The sequence below is a fragment of the Tyto alba genome, unplaced genomic scaffold (genome assembly GCF_018691265.1).
Source record: "Tyto alba isolate M040663 unplaced genomic scaffold, T.alba_DEE_v4.0 Super-Scaffold_28, whole genome shotgun sequence".
NCBI lineage: Eukaryota > Metazoa > Chordata > Aves > Strigiformes > Tytonidae > Tyto > Tyto alba.
This window is the reverse complement of record NW_024881302.1, coordinates 758,031-772,721: the sequence shown is the minus strand read 5'-3', so window position 1 is coordinate 772,721 and position 14,691 is coordinate 758,031. Positions and strand designations below refer to the sequence as shown.

At 54.7% G+C, this 14,691-nt stretch overlaps 1 protein-coding gene across 2 annotated transcripts in view; it reads left to right on the top strand.

Annotated features, from left to right (window-relative positions):
- The first annotated feature begins 1 nt into the window (after window position 1).
- The window catches only part of USP31 (ubiquitin specific peptidase 31), a 43,321-nt gene continuing 28,631 nt past the window's right edge, over window positions 2-14,691 (top strand). For both annotated transcript variants that reach the window (XM_042798510.1, XM_042798509.1), the window contains exon 1: window positions 2-633. In XM_042798510.1, coding sequence (XP_042654444.1) covers window positions 19-633 — 615 coding nt within the window. In that variant the 5' untranslated portion in view covers window positions 2-18. The remainder of the gene's footprint in view (window positions 634-14,691) is intronic.

Below are 14,691 nucleotides of genomic sequence, written 5' to 3'. Positions count from 1 at the left end.
GATGCGCGCTGCGCCGCCATGTCGCGGGCGAGCGGCTCCGCGCCGGCCGGCTGCGCCAAGGAGAAGCGCTCCTTCAGCAAGCGGCTCTTCCGCGGGCGGGCGGCGGGCGGCGGCGCGGGGTCGGCCCCGGCTCCCCCCGCTCCCCCCGCCGCCGCCCCGGCCCCGGCCCCGGCCCCGGCCCCGGCCGGGCGGTCGCTCGGCGGGTTCATGAGCCGCGTGTTGAAGACCCTCTCCACCCTCTCGCACTACAGCAGCGAGCCCGAGCCCCGCGGCCCGCACGCCCCGCGCCTGCCCCCGCCGCAGGCGGCCGGCGGCCTGGGCAGCTGCTTCCCGCCGGGCCCGCCGCGCAGCCCCGAGCCCCCGCCGCGGCCCGCCGGCGGCCCCGAGGCCGTGCCCGGCGTGGCGGGGCTGCGCAACCACGGCAACACCTGCTTCATGAACGCCATCCTGCAGTGCCTCAGCAACACCGAGCTCTTCGCCGAGTTCCTGGCGCTGGAGCAGTTCCGCGGCGGGCAGCCCCCCGCCGCCGACCGCCCGCCGCCCGGCCCCGGCGAGGTCACCGAGCAGCTGGCGCAGCTGGTGCGGGCGCTCTGGACGCTGGAGTACACCCCGCAGCACAGCCGCGACTTCAAGGTGAGCGGGGCGGCGGGGGCGGCCGCCGCGGCTCCCCGGGGCGGGAAGGCCGAGGGAGCGGCCCGGAGCCGGCCCCCCCCCCCCCCCCCCCCCCCCCCCCCCGGTGCCTCTGCCCCCCGGCGAGGGCTCCGGGGGGTCGGCGGGACCGGCCTGCCCGGGCTGCGCCGGCGGTGACCCCAGGAAACGCGTGGCGTGCAAAAGAAAAGGTGTGACACCAGAGAGCGCGTGGTGTGCACCAGAAAAGGTGTGACACCAGAGAGCGCGTGGTGTGCACCAGAAAAGGCGTGACACCAGAGAGCGCGTGGTGTGCACCAGAAAAGGTGTGACACCAGAGAGCGCGTGGTGTGCACCAGAAAAGGTGTGACACCAGAAAGCATGTGGTGTGCACCAGAAAAGGCGTGACACCAGAAAGCATGTGGTGTGCACCAGAAAAGGTGTGACACCAGAGAGCGCGTGGCATGTCCCAGAAAAGGTGTGACACCAGAGAGCGTGTGGCATGTCCCAGAAAAGGTGTGACACCAGAGAGCGTGTGGTGTGCACCAGAAAAGGTGTGACACCAGAGAGCGTGTGGCGTGCACCAGAAAAGGTGTGACACCAGAAAGCATGTGGTGTGCACCAGAAAAGGTGTGACACCAGAGAGCGCGTGGCGTGCACCAGAAAAGGTGTGACACCAGAAAGCATGTGGTGTGCACCAGAAAAGGTGTGACACCAGAGAGCGCGTGGTGTGCACCAGAAAAGGTGTGACACCAGAGAGCGCGTGGTGTGCACCAGAAAAGGCGTGACACCAGAGAGCGCGTGGTGTGCACCAGAAAAGGTGTGACACCAGAGAGCGCGTGGTGTGCACCAGAAAAGGTGTGACACCAGAGAGCGCGTGGTGTGCACCAGAAAAGGCGTGACACCAGAGAGCGCGTGGCGTGCCCTAGAAAAGGTGTGACACCAGAGAGCGTGTGGTGTGCACCAGAAAAGGTGTGACACCAGAGAGCGCGTGGTGTGCACCAGAAAAGGTGTGACACCAGAGAGCGCGTGGTGTGCACCAGAAAAGGCGTGACACCAGAGAGCGCGTGGCGTGCCCTAGAAAAGGTGTGACACCAGCAAACGTGTGGCGTGCCCTAGAAAAGGTGTGACACCAGCAAACGTGTGGCACGGCCGGCGTGGCCTTGTCGCCCGCCCCAGCCCTCGCACGGTGTGGGCAGCTCTCCGGCCCCTCCAGTCGCTCCGGCTTCCCGGTGCCCCTCGGGAGGAGCAGACCCCCCCTGGCCCCGGGGTGAGCGCCCGCGGTCAAGGCGCTGCCGCTACGCTTGTCACCGATGGGCGTTGGAACAGAGGGCTCTGCTGCTTTTTACGGGTGAAAGCGCCCGTTTTGCTGTTTCATGCCTCCGCCGTGCTGCCGTTAGGAAAGTCGCGACGACTTGTTGCGGCGGAGCCGGGGTCCGTGAGCGTGCACGGGAGGAGGCCGCTGAGGAGCGTGCCTCGCAGTCTCCCCGAGCGCTTGGGAGTTGGGGCTGGTTTGGGGAGCGCGCTGCAGGTGTGCGAGACTGTAACCTCCTGCTCGTGCTAACTCGTGTTTCGTACCGTGGCATTCTCCCAGCTGAAGCCCTCGTGCTATGGTTCGATCTGACAGTGCCTGGTCCTCTGCCCCGCAGCGGGCAGCTCACCCCAGGAATCCCTGTAGCAGAGGGCATGGTCTTTGCACCTATGGCTTAAAAAAAGCCATGCAGTGCTTTTGGATGAAGTAAGACTCAACTGTTCTAAAAGCGCTCAGGGCCTGCCGTGCTTCTTGAAACAGTAAGAACACTGTGAAGTTTTACGGTAACAGCAGTTCACTGGCATGTAAACCTGTGCGGCCGTGTGAAAGAATCTTCCACACCGTTAAGGACCTTTGCTTTGGGGGACTCTCTCAGAGCGGGTTGGCGAAGGGGCGCACAGATGCGTGAAGGTACAGCGGGAACGCGGTTCACGCGTTCTCAGGCTCTCTGCCTTCCGTTCAGATGGGGTGCGGCAGCAGGCAGAGTCTGTGGGTACCCGTGTCCGCTCTCCCCCGGTGCCAGCGGGATGCCCGGGGGGCCCCTGAGGTGTCGGCAGCCTTTGGCACCCCGAGCGTGTCGGGCTGGCGCTCGGCCACCACCTCCTGCCTTTGCTATTCCCGCGCGCGTCCAGGTGGCTGCGTCCCCCCTCACCCGCAGCGCGTGGGGCATTCCCCGGGGAGCCCGGCGGTTTGCCTTTGGAGCAAAGGCACCTCTGGAGGGTGCCTGGTGCAGGTGGCCGCACGGGCGCTGGTGGGGACCGCCCGCCACTCCGGTGGTTTCAGAAGCGGCTGTTGATGGAGGAGCGCTTGGGAAGCCGATCCGCTCGGCTGCGGCTTTGGTGCATCCGCTCCCGGCAGCACCGTGGGGCACTCGCCTTCATCCCAATCTTTCACCGCTCTAGAGGCGTTCTGGCAGGAGAGCAAAATGTGGATTTCTCCTGAGTAATAGCAGGAATAAAAGGTTGTGAAAGCAGAATTATCTTTTGTCAGTGTAACTGATAAAAATCAAAGGGGAAAGCAGACCACTTTCTAGGCCAAGCCGTGCTGTTTATGCAGGCCTGTGGTAGCAGTGTTCAGATAAGAGTGACAGAAGGAGGAAGGGAAACAGGTCTGTAGATTAAATTAAGGCCATGATCCAAGGTTTTTGTTTTTTTTTTTTTTTTTTATAGTGGAACTTTCTTTGCTTATTTGCAGGCGTCACTGACGGTAAGCGAATGCTATTCTACTCGTTGTTGATGTAGCTGGAGCCCATCAATCTTCTGCCTACCAGGTCCCCTGGAGGTTTTTAAAAAGCATCTTGCTGTGGGGGATCTTGCCCCAGTAAGTCCTGTTCAGAGCTGCACAATGTCAACAGCCTGGGTCTTACTCGGAACAACTTTGTCATTATGTCAAGTACTCAGCTGTTTCCTTACAGGGGTCAATTACTTTTAATAGTAAATTAACGCCTCTCAGGTTAAGTAGTCTGAACCTGCTATTAAATTTAGTGTTCTTAATTGTTTTTTTTTCAGCAGGAGATCTGCACAGTTAATTTAAAGATGTAAACAACAGGCTTAGATTTGAGAAAGGTGAAGATTGGCATTTTTGTTCTGGAAATTGCTGCTTCTCCCCAGAATAAGAAAAACATCTCCCCAAGTTTGGTTTGGATAGAGGGTGGAACATTCCCTATCTTCATTGCTTTTTTATTTTTTTTTTTTTAAGGATGAAAAGCATTTTCAGGGGAGTTGCTTTCTGTTTTCACTCCAACAGTAATAGCCATTGACAGTAATACTTATTTGGTAGTCAAAGAGCTCTTTAGCCAGCGTGCTTAGACATCCATGTGTGTTGGGTTTCTTTGCTTTTTTTTCCTCTTTTGACACTAAATATAATTGGGTGAAGGCACTTCCTGATTCCTAAATCCTTACCTGCAGGTGCTAAGCGTATTTTAGGATAAAGGATAGCACTTGTTCATTCTTATATCTGTAGGCTTTTTTCTTGGGGCAGAAGAAACTTTTCTAGGAGTGTCTCTGAGTCTAGGTGGTCAGAGACCTTTGAGGGGGCAAGTTTTGAGATGCTCTTTAGCCTCCTTAGCTGCTTTTTCTTGGTAGTATTTTTTCCCTTTTTAGGTTGGTCTTCAAGAAGTAACCCATCCCACAGGTTCATGAATCATGTAGTCCTGCTGCTGAAAACAAGGAAAATGCGATTAAAACAATTGGATTGTATAAGGCGGTTTGTCTTGTAATTGCAGGGCCAAGAGAGAGCCTTGCGAGAGAGCTGATGCATGGCGAGGGGAGGTGAAGCGTTCACCCGGCCAGCAGCTAGCACAGTGTCTCTGGTCGGATCTCCTTGAAGCACAAGGATCTCTGCCAGTTCCTGCATTTTAAACCTGACGTTTCTCTCTGCCATGAGAGATTTTTTTTTTCTCTTTAATAATTCTTTCCTTCTAGCTCTGCAGCAGAGATCCGTGCGGAGCGTTCTCTAAAGCGTTTGCGGTGACGTATCCCTGGTGGAAGGGACGCCGGGGGAGGCTTGGGGAGCTCGCTCCCTGCGGCTGAGCTCGAAGTGCTGTGGAAGGGGTGTGCATCCTCAGCTGCTCCTGCTCCCGAGGGCTTGGCTGCCCCGGGCCTCGTGCCTCGCTTCCCGCGAGGGCAGCGGGGAGGCAGGTCCTCCCGAGTGCCGGGAAGCGGCTGGGCAGCAGGAAAAGGTCAGGGAGGGGGTGGAGGGACGTGGAAGCAGGGGGGTTTGGTTCCTGGGGTAGCAGCCCCGGGGCTGGGAGCAGAAGGGGGAGCCCGGACAGCCCTTCCCAGGGAGATGATACAGGAGCTCTGTGGCGGAGGTGATGGATGTTGGTTTTTTATCTCTGCTTTGGATGACTTCCCTGTTGCTCCTGTGCTCATTTGCAGTTTGTTTTAACAATCCTTTTCTTCCGATTGCTCAGTGGTTTTTATTTTCCTGCCTGAACAGAGCTGCTGCTTTCATAACAAGGGCCAATATTGCAGCTCGTGCTTCCTCTTTCCCCTTTGTGATGGTGTGACAATGGTGACAAACATCTATTGTATAAGCAGTAGCTGTGCTTCAGGCTTGTTTTTTTTTCTGGGGAGCTGTCCCATTCTGCCTGCAAAGTTCCTGGGAGTGTCAGATAGTGAGGACAGAGCGCCCTTTGTAATGGGGAATCCGTCTGTCATGCTCGGAGGTGATGATGGAGGTCTTGAGGGTTTTTATTTAAACTAATTGGGCCTGAAAAAATGTATAAACTTACCCAAATCCTCTACCTTTGCCTTCCTTGGAGTTCTGGTCTCCTGTGAATGATGAGGTAGTTTTCTGTTTTGAGGCTTTCTTCATAGCTAAGACAGTTACACACTGAAGCACGACAATGTTTAACAAGACTCTTTGTGTGCTAGAACTGTGTTCATTGCCTTTTTTTTGTCCTACAAGATGAAGACTGCCCTATTTTTCTGACCTGCAGTGTGTACAGCAGATACAGCCAAATCATAGTAACTTGATTGACTTGGATTATCAGAATTAGATCTGGACCCAGAATGAATCACTGTTAGTAGAGCAGGGATTATTGTGCCAGGTTAATTGTGCTGCTTCCATTTCTATTTACTTATTTTTAAACCTGTGTTTAGTGTAAGATTTCATAGTAGCTGTGAGTAACTTACAGTTTCAAGGTGCTGGTGGTTTGGAAATGCACTTGGCGTTAATATCGCACTTGGGACAAACAATCTGTCAACTGTGTTGGCCACTTCTTTGTGAATTAATAAATAACTCCTCTGAATTATGAAGGAACTCCTGCAAAGTATCGACATGCCTGGTATCTTTACCCTCTGTTGTAGATTAAATGACAGCTGTCCTCAGCGTGGGGCTGCTTGGTGCAGTTGGGGCGTTGGAAGCCTTCAGTCCTGCGCCTGGAGCCGTTAGCCATGAGCTCTTCCACTCGTTAGAGCCTTTGTGCTTTGCCAACCGGGCTAGTTATATGTGAAATGAGATCCCTTGGATAGTATTTAATTATCTTGCTCTCTGCCTAGCAGAGCGATCAGTTATTTTTTTTCTGGGCAATATCAATTCTGCTTATTCCTAAAATATTTCAGCGGAGAGCAGACCGTCCTCCTTTTACACAAAGAGATGGAAGAACGGGACATGAAAGAAGAAATGCAAGACTCTTCACCCTTCCCTCCTGGTCCCTCGTCCCTTGGTTCTTGGTGATTCAGTTCCTGTGTTCATCTAAAAGGTCTCTGAGTAGAGCCAGGTAACGGGGGATCTTGAAGTGCTTGTCCCATTTCAGTCCAGGAGCTCCCCGTGGTGGCATTGCGATGAGGAGACTTGACCTAGAGCTGCTCTGGGATTTGGCATTGGCACACTTTACTTGAAACAAAATGCAATTTACACGTTTTCTACATTATTATTGTGACACTTCTTGACATCATGGGAACATGTTTCTCTCTTTGCTGGGATCACCGAGGTCTTTGGCAGACTTTCCACATTAGACTTTTCTTTTTTTAGTGTTAATGATCAATAGGATGCAAGTCCATTATTGTGTGTGCGGGTTTTATTTTTTTTGCTTTACTTTTTTCTTTGTGCATATTTCCTTACAATTTCTTTATTATTTTTCCCTCCTTCACCTAAACTCCCTGAGAAGGGTTTCTTCCATCAAGATCCTGGTTGCCTTAAAGCAGCAGTCTGATCTACCTGTCAAATCCAAAGACTTTTCTGGGGATTTCTGGGTTATACTTCAGACTTTGAACTGAGTAAGCGCAGCAGGAGGCCAGGGGAGCAGAGAGCCAAGCCACAGAGTCCAGAGGTCGGCCGCTGGCTTGCGGAGGGGGTTCTGCTGGAGGGGGAAGCAGCAGTGGGGCGGCTGCTCGTCTCCAGAAGTCGGGGGGACGAGCAGAGGGAAGGGCGAGGGGGAGGCAGGGGAGGAGACCCCAATGCAGAGCAGCTCTGCGGCCCCGCTGTGGGGTGGCCCTGGGGGGCTGGCGGCTGGCTGGACCCTCGGTGGGGCTGGAAGGGTGATTGTGTGTGGTTGCCAAAACATGTTCTCTGTCTTCTGAGGTCTTTTATTTCCACACTGCCTTCACAGAGCTACAAGTGGTGAAAGTGTGAAAACCATGTCATGGCTGGCAACTTGCGGAAGGGGAGAGGGAATGCCTGTTCTTAGGCAGCTTAGTTGGATCCCTGCGTTGCTCTACGCCCTGCTTTGCATGCTGGCACTTATAAATGGCCACACTCGATTGCAAGTAAAACCATTCCATGCCTCCATCCGAAGGCGTGACTGCTGCAAAGCACCGCTTTAATGAACTGTTTTGCATATGATTGTATCAGAGAAATGAACTTTTGTTTTGCAGCATCCTTGAAGTGCATGGGGAGGCTGGTGTGAGCAGTAGTGATCAGATCCCCCCATCTCAGGGGTCTGTGCTCTAACTTGGGACCTGAGGCAAAGCCTGAGGAGAGCGGGAGAGGCACAGGGGTGCAGGTGGAGCACGAGCCCCGTGTGCCCGAGCCCAGCCCTCCAGTCCTCTACACCGGCACTTGACTCACCTTTACTGAGCTGCTTCACACTTGTGGCGCTCCCCCTACTCCTTAATCCCGTGCTCTTTCGAATCCCACTGATCGCTCTGCTGGTGCAGCAAGAAAGCAAGGTCTTTCTGAGAACAAAATCCGATTTCTGCTGTTCATAAGGACGAATTCTCCTGGCAGTCAGCAGTGACTCCCGGCAGTGCCTCCCAGCCGGTGTGGCTGCGCTCCTGCGAGGAGCCGGGGAAGGAGCGTGCCCGTTTGGGAACGCAGCACCGACAACCTGCCCTCGTGTCCGGGCCCCTTGCCGGTGTGGGAGCAGCAGCCGAGGGGCGCCGGCCCCGGCTGCGAGCCCTCTGCTCGCTCCCGCTGCGCCTGCGTGGAGGAGGGAGCCCTGCCTGCGTGCACAGCAGCCCTGGAAGGTGTCCTCTTGACACGCTTCACTCTCTCCTTACGTGTTGAAGAAGGGTGGTTAATCAGGATCAGCTAAGGCTTCAGCCTGGCAGGGTGAGAGCAGCTGCTAGTGCAGGAGGGGTGGCAGGCAGGGGCCGGTGGATGATGCTTCTTGTCCAGGCTTGTTAAATGCGGTGGAGAACCCGCTCTGGTCCTGGCATGCTGCACTTGGCCGTGCCCCTCCTGTTTTTAACTTTCGGAGCGGAATAATAAATGGCTGTGTTTCTTTCCCCCTCTGTGGCAGGCAAGGGCCCGGCTGCGCGGGGAGCCGTTCTGCGCTGGCCCTGAGGACGGCTGGCTGCCCGTGGAGCCACCGGGCTGTCCCGCGGGGCGCTGCCTGCGGAGCCCCAGCACCTCTGGGCTGCCCTGCGGGGCAAAGGAGGAGCGTGCCCGCCCTGGCTGCTTTGACAGACCCGCTGTCTTCAGAACTCCCTTCTTCTGCCTTTTGGAGAGTTGTGGTAAAGCTTGGCCAGCGGGGGATCTCATCTGTCCTGGAGCGGACCGGTGCCTCATCCTCGGTGCTGCGCAGGCAGGCGAGCCCCGGGGCCGGCACTGAGCTTGAGGGGCTGCGGGCCCAGTTGCCCCTCTGCGGGCCCAGTTGCCCCTCTGCGGGCCCAGTTGCCCCTCTGCGGTGGTGCTGTCCCCTGGGTGTGCAGGGAGGTGCTGCGGAGGCTTTCTGCCACCGAATCCCCAGCTCCTGGCAGGAAGGTTGGGTGCTGAGTGTGTGGCCAGGCCAGCGCTTTGCACGTTGCCGAGAGCCTCTGTGGAGGGGGGGGGGGGCTCATTGCACTGTCACCCTGGTTTTCTGTTTTCTTTTTCTGCTGCGTGCAGCCTGCTGCAGCTGAGCTGACATGTCCCAAGTGCTGCAAGCCGTGCAGGTCTGAGGGCAGCAGCCAGTGGCAGGGCCCTGGCCGGGAAAGAGCGTGGTGGTCCCTGCGGGCAGCGTCCCTGACGGCTCTTTCAGCTGGGCGAAGGGTCACTGCTGGCCTTGGCTTTGTCCCCGGGCCTGGGAAAGAACAGAAGGTCTGAACCACATTGTTTCCCAGGTATTGCTTTCCCCAGAAAAGAGTATTTCCGTTCAGAGAGGGGAAATTGCCCTTTTTGTGTGTGAGCAAAGAGAGTCATTTAGGTAAACACTCTTCATGAAGTATCTGCTGTAGAAGTTGTCCAAACACAGAACTCTGTGGATTTAGAAAAGAAAAAAAATATAAAAAAATCTGGTTGAGCATAACTTGATGGTGTTCAGTGGAAGATAAGGAATAGCCTTTCTTTCCTGTTCACGTGTGTCATTGTGTCAGGTCTCTAATGAGCTGGCTTCATCCGTTCATGTACAAAAACCTTTCCACAGCTGCTTCCTACCAGGGGCACACTGGAAAATAGCAGACTGACATTTTTCCTTTAGTTGTCTTTGTGATCTTGAACAATAACAGCAGCAACAGAGAGGCCAGTGGTTCAGCTATGTTTGGCTTTATTTATTGCATCTATTTAGAGCAATAGATGAATGATTATTAAACTTTCAGTGGACTGATAAAAATGATAATGCATCTTTGCTGTAAATCTGCTTTATAGATGGACAGGGACCTGTTTGGTTATAGGGTGCTTGCATTAGGGGGTTAGATAAGTGTATGTGATCGATATGAAATTATGATTTTCCCCCTCTTATCTTTTCTGATGGTGCTGCTTCCATTCAGGGTGCCTGTGTGCCGGTGCTTGCACATCTGGGGGAAGGGAAGATTTCATTCCTTCTGCCAAACTCTTAGGGGCTGAGCTGAGGAAAGGGGCTGGAGGAGCACGGCTGTACAGTGGTGGAAAGGTGTTGGGAAGGGAGCTTTGGAGACCGCTCCTGTGTCTCACAGCTGAAACGGCTGCACCAAAATCATTCCTGACCTGTTCTTAATACCCTCTGGTGATGGATGGAGTCTGTTCAGATATGCCACCTACACTTAAACAGAGCCAGATTAGTGGCAGAGGATTAAAGCCTATGGGGGGGTTGGTAAATATGGTGGTTTTAATGTGTTATTATGTGTTTTGGTTTTTTTTTTTTTAAACCAGTATCTTAACTCTGATCTGCAGCCAGTTGCAATTGCTGTCACTTTACTGCAGTGGGTTCAGCATAAGCAGGACCAGCAAAACAAGGTGTTGTCTTCTCTTACCTGGTGAGCGAAAGAGGAGAGAAAGTTTGAGGTTTTGACTTATCTGTCTGTATAAAGTAATCTTTCTGCAGGCTGGGTGGCTGAGCAGGCATCTTGGGGAGGGGGTGTTGCAGTTGTGGCCTTGTCTAAACCGAGGTCGCTGCCTGGGCTGCGCAGATGCACCGGGGTGGCACTGGTCCAGACTAAGGTGACCCCCAGCCCTGCGCCGGGAGGAGGCTGGGGCAGCTCGGGCAGGAGACCCCTGCCCCTGCCTGGCGGCCTTGCAGCCCGCAAGCTGGAAGAGGAGTCTCGGAAAATAAACACAAAGAAGTTCAGGGTGTGTGATGCTTAATGAGGAGCTACTGCTTGCTGGCTTCGCCCACTGAACGTTACTGGAGCTGTTCAGGAGTCGCCCGTCTGGCTTGGCAGGAGGTTGCAGCCCCCCCATCTATTGCCCAGGGCTGTGGGGCCCCCACCCAGCTGCCCCCCCCCCCCCCCCCCCCCCCCCCCCCCCCCCCCCCCCCCGGCCTGAGCGAGATGGGGAAGCGTCTGGGGCTGCCTGTGATTGTTGAGCCATCTAGTCAAGTGGAGGCTGTGCTTCAGGCGTTCCTGGTGTTTTTTCTCAAATTGTTAAATTGTTTATTGAGTCAGTGCCTTTATCTCTCACTTGAATTTAATAGTGTTCCTTAGTACCGAGTGTTCCGCACTGTGGGCTTGTTGCTCCTCCTTCACACCTTGTCTGTCTCAGATTGCTTTGCAGCCCCAGCACCTCAGAGGGCATTGGGAGGAAGGCACATAACATTTCTCAGAGCAGCAGATGCAGAGGTTTTAGTAATAACAAACCCACTTGTAGCAGAGATGGCAGGAAGTGTGAGTAACGCTGGGAACGCGCTGCTATTGCTGGAGTGTTTTTGTAGCGGAGCCTCTTGTGAGGGAATTGCATCTGATATTTTGTAGTGCTTCCTGAATCACTTCCAGCATCTTGTGATCTGTCTCCACAGGCAGCTCTTTATCCTCAGTCCACTCAGGCTGCGAGAGTGTCGAGGAAACCAGAATGGTTATCATGGAGATGCTGCTGAGATGAGGAATGACACAGATACGGCCCAAGGCACGTGGCTGTTGCAAATCTCTGGGGTTCGCTCTGCTGTGGGGTGTTATGGACTTGTGTGGCTTGCTGTAGGACAACACATCACTAGGAACACACGTCAGTAAAAGCCAGCAAGGGTCTAGACTGGAGTGATATGCTGGTGATGCTGGGAGAGAGGCAGTAAGAAAGGCTAGCCTGGATTTCTGAAGTCCTTACTTACGTGTGTTTCCATACAGAACCCCACCATGTCCCCCTTCTTACTTGAAATACCAGATTCACTTCTTCCTAACAATACTAAAGACCCTTTTATCCTCAGCTCTGTCTAGACGGGGACATGCAGGTCGGTGGTAGCTCCTGGTGGCTAACCTCACTAAACCAAACTAGACCAGCTAAGGCAGCGGGCTCGTAGTGTGCCGACTGAAGGGCGTTGATGCTGGCCTGATGGTGTCCCACCCTTTTACACCTTAGTGCAGGGAGGAGCCTGTGCTGCTGCGGGGGGAGTTGTGCGCTTCAGCACCTCTTTCTCTTGGCCCCCCTCGCTCGACTCGCTGCTGAGAAGTGAGCTTGGCCTTGCTGCGACCTGCGCTGCCTTTGGAGCCCTCCTCCCTCGGTGGTGGTGCTGGACACTGTCCCCTTGGCGTGCCGAGCGGGGTGCAGGAGGGCATGGGCGGGGTGCATAGGGACGTTAAAAGGCAAGTGTGTCACGGTGGAGGTGTGGATAGCAGTTGTAGAGAAAAGATGTAGTGAGAGAAGCACTTAAGGCCAGACTGAAATCTCTGCTTCACACTTCGGTGATGGATTTTCAGTTTGGAACTTGACACAGTAATTTAAGGGCTAAATTTAATTTACAGTGTAATTTTTTTGAACAAAGATAATGTTTGCAAAGGAAATCTCCACATGCATCTCTTAAATTCTTCCCTGTACCGTTGTCTGGGTGAATATAGCTAAACACAGCTGCTGTGAATATCAGCTTTCCTTGCTATGGGTGCTTTGGTCATTTTGGAGTACTTGTTTTTCCTAATTCTAGATAACCCGCTGAATCCTGTCGGCAACGGCTGGCTGTTAGCTGGGACCGTGGGCTGGAGTCATGGTGGCACAGGGCTATAAGGGTGAGGGGCTCCACCGCCCCTGCTCGAGGCAGCGCTCCTGGAGACGCGCTGCCCGGCCCTGCTGGCATCCAACAGCGAGGGGCTGCCCTGCGAGCGCCCAGAATAAGCGAATGCCCGGGGCTCTGCTCAAGAAACTAGTGTTCTGCAAATCTAACGGGAGGAGTAGAAGACCGGGAATTGTAATCAGGTTGGTGGGCCTGGGAGCCTGTGCAGTGGTGCGAAGGCGAGCTCTGGTTACGAGAGTGTCTGGGGCCTGGGCCAGTCCGTGTTGGCCGGTGGGCGACAAGCTTATGCCTCCAGGTGCGCCTCGGGGCTGGTGGGTTTCTAGCACAGTTAAATTGGGTGTCTCTAGGTTGTGCTTCAGATTTTTCTCCCCAGTAAATTGGCTTGTAGCAGTGTCTCAAGCTCACGTTACGTTGAGCACCGAGCAGGGCTTTGCTGGGCTCGCACCTATGTGGTGCAGAGGCGAGCATTTGCTGTGGGCTACTCACTTGTTTAAAACTGCGTTTATGCATTTTACGTGGGAGGGTGCTGGTCCCTGTGCAGGCAGTAAATCTGTTGTCAGAGGGCTTGCACATATGTAATGAGAGCAGATTATTTCTGTTTTCCCTTACTTTGCTGCCTTGAGGCAAGTGGACAGATTAGAGAGGATAGAGAGTGCGTGTGTTTATCAGTCCTTTCCTGTCTTTTTCATCACCCCCCTCTTCTGGTGACCCCATTTTCTAGAGGGATAAAGCAAGCAGCCCAACCTCATTTCTCAAATCTGTTGCAAAGTCTGATTGGAGAAATGGAGGAGCTCTGGTACGAGTCTGCTGCAGCGTCACTGCGTGGTTCTTGCCCTGCAGGTACAGTCTGGTCTGTGCTGATGCCGCAGCCCCTTTTTGGAGACGCTGCTCAAGCAGGTTTGAGTCCCGTGTAAACACTTTCCGTCTCTCTGCAGGTGAACTGAAGGATGTAGGTGCAGCGCTGCTGATGGGGCACATCCCAAACAGGATTGCTTTTCCTGGTATTATGCTGCACAGGAAGGTTGGGGAGTTGCTGTGTGACTGGTGTGAGCTTTGCTATGAGCTGATTTCTTACAAAGAAAAGCCTGGTATTGACTTTGTGGTGAAAACTGCGGGAGTGGGAGCATAGGGTGGCTGATAGGTGACCGCGTGTTGGATGAACATCCCGCCTGTTCCGTGAGGAGCAGGCTGGCTCTCCCGGCCGCAGCCTGGTGCATCCTTGAAGAAGCAGAACATGCTGGCTTTTCTACGGCAGTGGCAGCGGCTGGGGCTCGGGAGGGAGCCCTGGCTCAGCTGCTGGGGTCAGCCCACCGCGGCACGTTACTCCGGAGAGTATTCCTGCTGAGTGCAGGTGCTGCTCCTGGCTCCCGTCCTCCAGAGCTCGTGCCACGTCCCCCAGTGCCCAGCGATGAGTGCTGGCTGGCCATTTGGGTGTTGTGGAGGTAAAAGTGAGATCAGAGAGCTGCAGCAGAGGAGGCACTTCCTGATGGTGGTTGTTGGTGAGGAAAGTGCCCTAATAAACCCTGCTGTGGGCTCCCTTTGGCTCTCTGGGGAGGAGGAGGAGCCGTTGGCCTGAGGAAGGGGGGGGGTGTGTGGCCCAGCTGGAGGGCTCAGTGCAGACTTCAGTGTTATGAAAGGTGTCTCCAGAGCTGCAGGGCAAGGATAAATCTGCCCGGTGCAGATTTCTGTTGATGGTGAGCTTCAAGCCCTTCCCATTCGTGTCCAGAAGAAAACCAGATTTGCGCAGATCCCTTTGGGTGTGCTGGTATCTTTCTGAGACGGCTTTTCTGGAAATGCAAGAGTAAGTTGGACTCATTCCCCAGGCTCCTAGCGTGTATCCAAGGTAGTGCCGGTCGCCCGTTCCACCCCTGGGGCTGTCCCAGTCCTCCCGTGGCTGGAGTTCACGGGCCCAGCAGCACTGCCCCGGCGCCGGTCGCCCCGTGACGCTTGGGTTCCTTGTGCTTGCTGCCCCTGCCTGGCTGGGCAGGCGTGCGTGCCTGCGTGCAGCGCCAGCGCAAACCGCGCCTTTCCCCTCGCTCGGGTGTCTGTCCTCAGCACGTTTTCTGTTTCGAGTAGTGGCAACAGAAGATGGTATTGAGGATGAGCAAGTTGTGCGTAGTGAATACTTGATACCTAGTGGAGAACATTACATGGTGGCTGTACTGCGTATGTGCTTGAGAGGGTGTCTGATGCAAAGTGAGTTTGCTCTGCCTGCGCGTTACTGGGATGATGAGTTTGCAGAAGCATCTGCAGTTTT